The sequence below is a fragment of the Orycteropus afer genome, unplaced genomic scaffold (assembly GCF_000298275.1).
Source record: "Orycteropus afer afer isolate SDZICR_OR568_19922 unplaced genomic scaffold, OryAfe1.0 scaffold00085, whole genome shotgun sequence".
NCBI classification, from domain to species: domain Eukaryota; kingdom Metazoa; phylum Chordata; class Mammalia; order Tubulidentata; family Orycteropodidae; genus Orycteropus; species Orycteropus afer.
The window spans coordinates 7,375,246-7,384,537 of NW_006921672.1; the positions used below are offsets into that span (position 1 = coordinate 7,375,246).

Sequence of the window (9,292 nt, forward strand, 5' to 3'; positions counted from 1 at the left end):
GCCCGGGGCGGCGGCGGCGGCGGTGGCGAAAAGGGGGGGCGGCGGAGATCGCGTAAAACCCAGCGGCCCCAGGCCTCCCCCGGACCGATCCCCACCCCCACTCTCTCACCGCGCCATGGTCGCGCCCGTCCCGTTACCTCCCCACCCCACCCCGGTGGTTCCGTCCGCCTCACGCTCCGCCCCCCCGGCCCGAGGGCCCCACCCCAGGGAACCGGCAGTGTTGCTCCGCACCCCGCCCCCGGGCGGTGCCGCTGCTCTGCCGTCCCCAAATCCTGTCCTCCCTGCCTGGATGGTACCGCCCGTCCCGGGGAGGTAGCGGCCTCCTCGCCCGCCCCTCCTCCCCGGGCCTGACAGGAACTGGGCCGAGCTGAGCTAGCCTCTGCACGCCTCAAAGCCCCGCGCCGGAAAGAGGAGAGATGGGTAGGTTTCGCTGTCTACCACAAAAGTATCCCTGTCCCGGCACCCAGAGCCAGGGTTTGCCTCTTTCCCTCAACCTGACGTGCCAAGATGGCGACGGTTCCGCTGCAGCAGGAGGGGAAGAGAGTCGGGAATGCGAGGAGGGTGGGACGTACCATCCCCACCCCGGGGGAGAGAGTAGGAACACAGCAAGAGGAAAAGGAAATCCAGCCTGGAAAACCAAGGAACGCCCCTTCGCCCCACCCAGGCGTGGATCTGCCCACTCCCCTGAGCCTAGGGCGCGTTCCACCCGCGGGGCACGCCCCTTTCCCCAGGGCCAATGAGAAAAGCAAGCCCAGAACCCTGGGTTTTATGAATGGGTCTCACACCCACCCACCTGCCGCCAAACCTCCTTCCGCCGGAGGGTCAAGTTTTCATAGAACGTTAGTAACCACCTTAAGACACCTATCCTACAGCACAGAATTATTCTTCTCTGGCTCTTTCCATGAAATCTTTTAGTAAACTGCCCCTACTTTGTTACATAATTCATCTCCGACGAAGGCTCGCTATATATTCGGCACAAATTACCGGTCAACATTGTACGGGATTTCATAAAGTCCGTACTCTGCATAGAAATGGCATAGTCGCTCTTTAAACAGTTACAAAAATAAATGTAGCATTTATTACCAATAAAATAAAAGCAATTAACTCTAAAATAGGGAACTAGAATGAAGTGGATTAAATGAATAACAAGTGAATGGTACATTCTCTCTGGGGAAAGACTGGGTTTTAAGTGTTGGAGTGGCTGATGGTGTTCAAAGACATGAATCCTCTCAGCCAGTCTAGTCAAAGTTCCCTGGCCCATGTCTAGTCAAAGAATAGAGAAGAGAAAGGAGTAAAGACAGGAGATTGGTCCATTGAGGGTTTTTTTTATTATTATTATTTTAATATCTGACTAAAAAATAGTAGCAAACAACTTTTGAAATCCTAGAATTGTAATAAAGTTATTACATGATAAAAGGGAAGCCATGAAATAAACAGCTTCTACTTTATTTTCTTTCAAGAGCTAGGGCGCACCTTGGCAATTTGGTCCTCATTCCTGAAATCGTTTGACTTTACCACTGCACTGACCACAGTAGAGACTCCAAGCGGTGATGTATGAAAGGATAGATACCCTAGATCCTAATCCAGCCAGATTCCGAGAGAAAAAAGGACTGCCTTATTGTATTACTCACTAATGAGGTTCAATGTGGCTCCATTACATATTAAAGTCATTTACCGAACAAGATATTCTCACAAAGATAAAATGTTTTGAAAGCATGTAAAAATTATACTTCTGCACATATACACACTATGCTTTTATAGTTCAGAAGACAGACCAAATAGATGAGTTTAACAGTTCATTCAGGGTTTTATGTTTTGTTTTGTTTTTTGGTATGGTTTTACCTTCCAGATTATTTTTCACTCTTCCCTGACATCAATCTCTTATTATTTATCGAATCAAGGAAATCTTCATTTATCCCAGTCAAATACAAACTTACTGGGTGGCTCCAGAGAGAGAGGTTTCTGAAAGGTCCAGTCTATACTGAGGTGGTGGAATGTGTCTGGACACACAGATGGTCCAGATAAGTGTCATGAGCACAGGGAGCAACCGTTCAGAGCAGGATAGATACTCACACCAAGATGGTCACTCAATGAAAAACTCGGTCAAAACCCACTTTACACCCAGCAAAAGCTCCTGAGGGACTGGTAGGCCCCACAAAGCAAGTCACACTGCTTCTCAAGTGAGCTCTCAAGAATCGATGGAGGAAGGTCACTTTGAACAGTGGTGGTCTGACGTCTTTGGAAGAAGTCATTTGAACTCTTATAAAGAGAATTTTTAAGGGGTCAGCAGCCTCCCTGGAAAATCAGCAAGAGAGGGGATGACTTTCATCTTTTCATAAAGTTCTTCTCCAGAGCTACAGAGGTTCTCTGTAGAGAGTAGATATTCCGCTTCACCCGATCCTCCAGGGAAGAAGTAGATGCACTCTCTAACTTCATACGGCTAGGAACAAAAGATAAATGTTAGTCAGAAACATCATTTTCAACTGGTCAACTATCTGGTAGAATGCAGAGAAACAGGTTGCTAGCCTTAAAGCAGCTACAGAAATGCAAGCACTTTCAAGTGCATATAGATAACTTTCACATCACTGCATCTGGATCTAAATTTTTAAAAGACTATGTCCAAAAGGGAAAACTTACCTGTTTTGTAAGATAAGTCAAAGCCTTTGAAAAAAGGCTCCGTGAACCCATATATTCTTTTGTAAAAGGAAGGCCTAAGAATTGCAGTGATTTAGAAAATACCAATTCACTTCTCCTCCCCTCCTCAAAAACATCCCACTACCTGGCCAGAAGCTGGGAGCAGGAATAGAAGCCATCTGGAGGCTGCTCTCCGTGCTGGAAAACTGTGCTCTCTGCATAGGTGCAGAAGCACCCAGAACATGAGGACCCACTGCCAAACCACCTCCCTGAGATCATCCCTATGCAAGGCCCTGGGTAGGAGGAAGATGCACTGACTGGATAAACCTTCCGTCCCGGGAGTCCAGCTTCTCCAGCCTCTGCTCCCGCTCTTCATCCTTCAGGTGCTTCTTGAGGATGTTCAGCCTCTCTTCCTCCCGCCACTTGGCATTTTCCATCATCTCTTGCCGTTTTCGCTCTAGTTCCTCTGCTGAGAGTTTTCTGTTGAACACAAAACCATCCTATCAAGTCGTCTTCTTTCCCAGCGAAAGAAAAAAACCAGAAACAGCAAGGGAGAACAGAAATCAGATGGGACTCCAGGATCTCCAGCTCACTGCCCACCCAGGGTCAAGCCCAGCACAAGTGTCCTTCCTTCCTAACATACTGGCCAAGGGGTTTCAACAGAATTTCAAAGATTTTTAGTGAAAGATTTCATACTCTCACTCGGTAATCTCTGAAATGATGATTAAATATGAAGTAAATGGAGAACTAATCAGGAACCTAAATCTATAGCAATTATATCCCATCAACTTAGAAAACGGAGGGCTGAGTTATCCATGTGACTGCTGACATCTACCATCTACCAGTGGAGATGCTCATAAATTCAGAGGCAGCCCATGAACCACCACTTCAGGACTAAGCTAGAAGCCAGAATGCCTAGAAAATTCATAGGTAGATCTCTTCTGTCACTCACTCCAAATAAAGTTAGAGAGTAGGAAAAGGTGATAAAACAGCCAATAACTATTTACAATGTCATATCCGAATCCATTGCTTTTCAAATGAGTGTGAAAAGGAAAAATAATTATCAGAGATCCACAGAGACTAGGAAACCCCCCCCCCAACTATGAGAAATAAACTTAAGACATTAAAACTGGACATCTAGTTATCCATACTGAAATGATTGCATTGCCTTTCAAAAACCCCACTAAATGAAAGATACAAAGAGAATGGGAGAGAAGACAATACTGGATAAATGATGTCAACAAAGTGTTAGAAGATAGACATGGATGAAAGAATTGTATTACAGAAAACTAAATCCTTATGTGCTCATACTGATGAGAAGCAAGTGGAATCACATGGAAAATGCAGGACAGGAGTGACCAAGTAATATGAAGGACGGTGGTGAGGTACAGGGCTGAAGACAAAGGAACCATCTAAAGTCTATATAGGAAGCGATGAAGACACCCCTGGATCCTCATGCCCAACCTGAGGAAGCCAGATGACTAGATGACTACTCTCCATGGTGTCTACAGGAGACGTATGGTTTACCCTTGGGAGAAACCAACCCAGACAGGAGATCAGAGGATACAGAAGCTTCAGGCACTGCAGGTACTGGCAGGGCCACCAGACTGCAGAAGGGATGAAGAAGTCCACATATTCAATACTGAGACTCAAGTCCCCACTGGGATCTATGCTTCCTCCCAAATGCCAGAAGCCAGACTTAACAGCCTTTGGTCAGACAACAAGATGATTTTTCTCTATGAAACTGAAGGGGCCCAGGCCCAGCTCAAAGGCTAGTCCTTACTCAGCACAAGCCCTGCTCATAAATATAGTGCATTCAGCTTTTCTTATCCCTTCCTTTTATTAGGGATCTTTTTCTTTTCAATAATTACAACTCCCACTAGTTCCTGGTAATCACTAATCTCTCGCCTCGATGCACTTGCCTATTCTAGATATTTCATATTAATGGGATCATATAATAGTCCTTTTGTCTCCGACTTATCTCACTGAGTATAATGTTTTCAAGGTTCATGCATGTGGTGGCATGCAGGGCAAGGGACTGCTGATTTTTAATATTTTTATACTGTTTGGCTTTTAAAAACAAAATATGAAGCAGGATCTGGAAAAGCATAGTCAAGTAGTGACTTAGACAAAAATATAAAAAAATACACACACTCATCAGCATCCATAAGGGCAGCATGAATTTCAGCAAAGCTGAAGACTGACCACAAGCCACCAAGAGAAGTGTGGTAGTTAAGTTTGTGTGTCAACTGGGCTGGGCCTGGTTAGTGGCTGGGCAGTTGGATATAGTATTCCTCATGATGAGACTGGCAATCAACTCCATGGTGGAATCTACTGTGAGCAGCTCCTTAGGGATGTGGTCTGTTTCCTTTATATAAGGAGAAGCTTGGAGAACAGTCTCTAGCTTATGGCACGCTTGAACCCTGCATGTAGCCATGTCATTGGTCAGCAGCCTGGCATGCTCTGCCAACCGTGGGACTTTCAAAAGATTCGAATTAACAGCCTGCCATGTGGTTTGGTAACATCGGGACTGTGCCTTTTTACTTATCAACCAACTTTGGGCTTGTCAGTCTCAACAGCCAGCAGCTGTCTGAGTGAAGAAAAGCCTCTCGCTTCATTGGGCTGGGAGCAGGAGGCAGAACTGAAGCCTGAGGTTGAGGGGCTTTCACCCAGCCTCTAGAGCCTAGCACTTGAACTTGGACTTAAAGCCTCCAGACTGTAAGAGAATAAACTCCTATTTGTTCAAGCATCCCATTGGTGGTATAGTCTTGTCAGGGCAGCACTCAGTAACCAAAACAAGAAGATAAAAGTTTAAAGTATGTTCAATATACTCTATCTGGGAAGGCAGGGAAATATGTAACATATCTTGGAAATTACCAATCAAAATACTTAATTTTTTTTTAAAGTTTCTGTTCCCCATCTACATGCAATGATGAGTCTCTCCTCATCCAGAGCAAACCAGAATGAAGAAAACCAAAGATACATGGAAACAATTAGTCCAAGCAACTTGTACACCATGTGATACTTAGCCTATACGACTATGAGACCAGAAGGACTAGATGGTGCCCAGCTACCACTGTCAACCAGTCAGAGGGGTATCTATGTAGGAGATCCTGGATAGAGTGGGAGAACAATGTGGAACAAAACTCAAAATCATTAAAAAAAAAAAGGACCAGGTTTGCTGGTCTGATGGAACCTGATGGAACCACTGAGACTATGGCCCCTAGTTACCCTTAAGGTCTGGAAATTGAACCCACTCCTGTGGCTTCCGCCAAACAAAAAACAGGCATATGAGGTGAACATACATAATAGGTAGATATACTCCTTGGAAAGATCAATCATGGGAGAATAGAAAGGCTGTATATACACAGGGAGACAGCTTGGGGGACAGGAGTGCAGGGAGGGAAGGACACAGGGAAGAGGTAACTATGGGGAGGAAATGAAAGGGGAGCTGTTAGTAGTCGATGTCATAAGACAGAGTGTGTGAGCTGCTGTAGGAAAGTGAATTTGCTCTGTAAACTTTCACCCAAATCACAATAAAAATTTGAAATAAAATTTAAAAAAAAAAAAAAAGTTTCTTTTCCCTGAAAACTCAGGGGATCAAACAATTAGGAGTTGAAAGGGATCTTAGATTCTCATCTCTGTTCTAACCACAGAGTGAATAAAAAAAAAAAGACATTGTAGACATCAGTGGTTCTCAGTGTTGGTGTCACACTGGAATTACTGAGAGGGCTTTACAATATACCGATACCTGGATCTACCCCTACAAATTCTGATATAACTGGGCTAAGGTACAGACAGGTAGTGGGTTTTTTGGTTTGTTTTTTTTTTTTAAGCTCCCCATGTGGTATATACATCCTACTAGAGAGTAAAAGGAAGTTCACAAAAGTTGCCCACTTCATCCAAACTTCTACCAAGCACAACCTAAACCCTCAGGGACAGCCTTCATTGGCACAGCCAACCCTCCTCAGTCCCCTGACTCTGTCTGACCACCTCCCCACATGAGCACAAAGTCAGCCTTAGGGTGTCGAATCCTTAAGGAGAACATCTTGCTTTCCTTCCAGCTGTTGCCTCAGAAAGAAAGGAATGTCTCTCAAGAAAAGTTTCTCTGTAGAAATTTCTATGCGAATTTATATGTTCATAGATGTTGAGAGACAGTCACTTGTCTCATTAAGTAAAAACTATTTAATTGGTCTTTACAGAGTACCTGGCAAAGTGCTAGGACCAAACCATTAAAAGATGACAAGATGCGTTAAAACTGGTTTTGGCAAAAAAATGATCTAGGTGACCCATCTTCCCTGCTCTAAGTCACTTGGACTTAGGCCCACAGAGTCTGAAGTTAACCTATTGGGCTCCTGATTTACCTCGTGTATCCAGGAGCATGCCGCCTCTGGTAGACCTCTTTTTTAGGTGATGGGCTCTTAGTTCGGCCCCTCTCTCTCCTGTTTCCCTTAGAGCTGTGCCTGTAATGGACACACAGAGTGGAGGGAAGAAAAGACTTTTCAATACAAGGATTCATATGATGCTCTTCAAACACTGAAATAAGTTAATATTTTTATAATCCAACTATAGGAGAGTAAAGGGCAGAAGTAGAAGAAAACAAAGGGATAATAAGATTTGATATGAAACTGATTCAAGATTCCACTAGCATAATACAGTAAAACCTACAAAAGCCAGAACCTGTGTGAGGAAGAAACCTGTCAGAGAAGGAAAATGCAAATTTTATTTTCCACTAATAGCGATAAAGTTTTCAAAGTGGAAAACTTGCAAGACCCAGAAAAACAAGACAGTCAAGTTCTAGCTTTCACAGGTACCACTGTCTGTGCCTATAAATAGTAGTTCCAGGGGCCTGAAATTTAAGTTGCAGGGTTTTTTTTTTTTTTAAGTAAAAATGATGTAAAGGAAATAACAAAGCTAAGACATTTGGAAAAGTCAATGAATGGACATCACCAGAAGCAAATGGTCACCTGCTGTGACCAGCTCCCCCATTCACAGGTTGTTTCCCAGGGAGCTCCCACACTCACGGTTTGCTGGGCCTTGGGGACCGAGACTTCCTGTCCCGGGACCCTGCTTCCCTGGGGCTCTTCTTGCTAGTATGTCTGGGGGGCGAGTGGGAGGAGCTTCTGGACCTAGAATGGTTCTTCAACCCATGCACTCCCTTTGGCTCAGCCATCAGAAGACCCTGCAGTCTCTGGCTGTGGTTGGAGTCCCTAACCTATAACATTAAGGAAAGGAAGAAGGGATATTTATTTTAAAAAAAGAAAAGAATAACTATTCATAAGAAAGCCCTGCATTTCAGGATAGACTGTGGCAAAACTAGGAAATAAATGAGTACTGAGGCTCTGTTAAAGAGCCCACACACAGGACACCAATTACTGAGAACCATACAAACTGAGGAGTATTATCTTTAGAATCCCCTAAAAGGATATACCCACTCAACCACCTACATGTAGTTCCTTGCTTGGCTCCTTACTGCACCCTAATGAGGAGCAAGAAACAGAAACATGGGGGACAGGACCAAAGGTTAAGAAACAGAGGATGTACATTTGTCAAAAGTCATCAACTTGCATACTGAAAATGTGTGTAGTTTATATAAATTACCTGCAGAAGGATGGGCACAATGCCCAGTAGATAGTGTGAATGCCCCCATGGAAGTTCAGTTTATCTGCTCAGAGGGTCCTCAGTCACAGAAAGAGGCTCAGGGAAAAAGAGTGGGCCTATTCCCCAGTAGCCTGGCCCTGCCATCCACATGATGTTCAGTTGGCTGCAAAATGCCCTACATCTAAAAAGGTTGTCAAGCTGGCACATTCCACAGCTGTTTCCTTTGAGAAGTCTACATCCCTACCTGTAAGCCATATCCAGCAGCTTTGGACAAAACAGGGGAGGAACTGGCCATCTTCTTTTGAGATCTAAGAGATTAAAACACACACACACACACAGATTGAAAAAGAAACTGCATAAAGGTCCAGCTTAAATCTCCTGTGCTGAAACACGCTTCCTGCTTCAACTGTGACCTTTCCTATCCCCGACAACCTCCCCTCCCCAACTATTACTTGGGAGTGTGTTTCTCTATTTGGCCTGTCGTTGCTGGAAGATGCATCAGCCCAGTCATATTCTTCCTGTGAAAAACCGTGGGCCTAATCTCTCAGCCCTAACCCCTGAATACATTCTCTTCTCACCTTGTGCTGCTATTCTGGGGACTAATAGTGAGTCAGCAGCAACAAGGATGACTGCTCCCATGGGAAAGACACACAGAATGGGCCCATCAACACATTAAAAAAAGGAAAAAGCTGACAGAAAACCCACTTCAGTCCTGGAGGAATCACACCCAGGATGTCTGACCTAAGACCTACAAGGCTAACGTCAGCTCTTAGGGGTCTCTCTCCAGTAGCATGCCACCTACCCACATCTAACACACATTTAACGGCAACCTCTGTGGGCACAAGCCTCCTGTTCAAGTTTACTGTTAGCCACTGAAACTCCAGTGCCTGGCAGATCCCAGCACAGTGCTGGCGTTCAGTTAGTATCCGTGGGGTGAACACATGAGGGCATCAGCACCGAGGGAGGCCATTTCCCCCCCTTACCCCCCGGCCACGCTCACCTCCCCCAGCCATGCTCACCACCCCCGGCCATGCTCACCCTCCCCCCGGCCACACTC

General features: G+C 45.1%; 1 protein-coding gene across 1 annotated transcript in view; it reads right to left on the reverse strand.

Moving 5' to 3' along the window:
- Positions 1 to 2,325: 2,325 nt before the first annotated feature.
- Positions 2,326 to 9,292, reverse strand: part of CWC25 (CWC25 spliceosome associated protein homolog) — a 39,303-nt gene continuing 32,336 nt past the window's right edge. Inside the window, exons 6-10 of the mRNA XM_007942010.2 lie at positions 8,480 to 8,543; positions 7,659 to 7,849; positions 6,999 to 7,097; positions 2,953 to 3,114; positions 2,326 to 2,440 (exon numbers count right to left, since the gene is read on the reverse strand). Coding sequence (XP_007940201.1) covers positions 2,326 to 2,440; positions 2,953 to 3,114; positions 6,999 to 7,097; positions 7,659 to 7,849; positions 8,480 to 8,543 — 631 coding nt within the window. The remainder of the gene's footprint in view (positions 2,441 to 2,952; positions 3,115 to 6,998; positions 7,098 to 7,658; positions 7,850 to 8,479; positions 8,544 to 9,292) is intronic.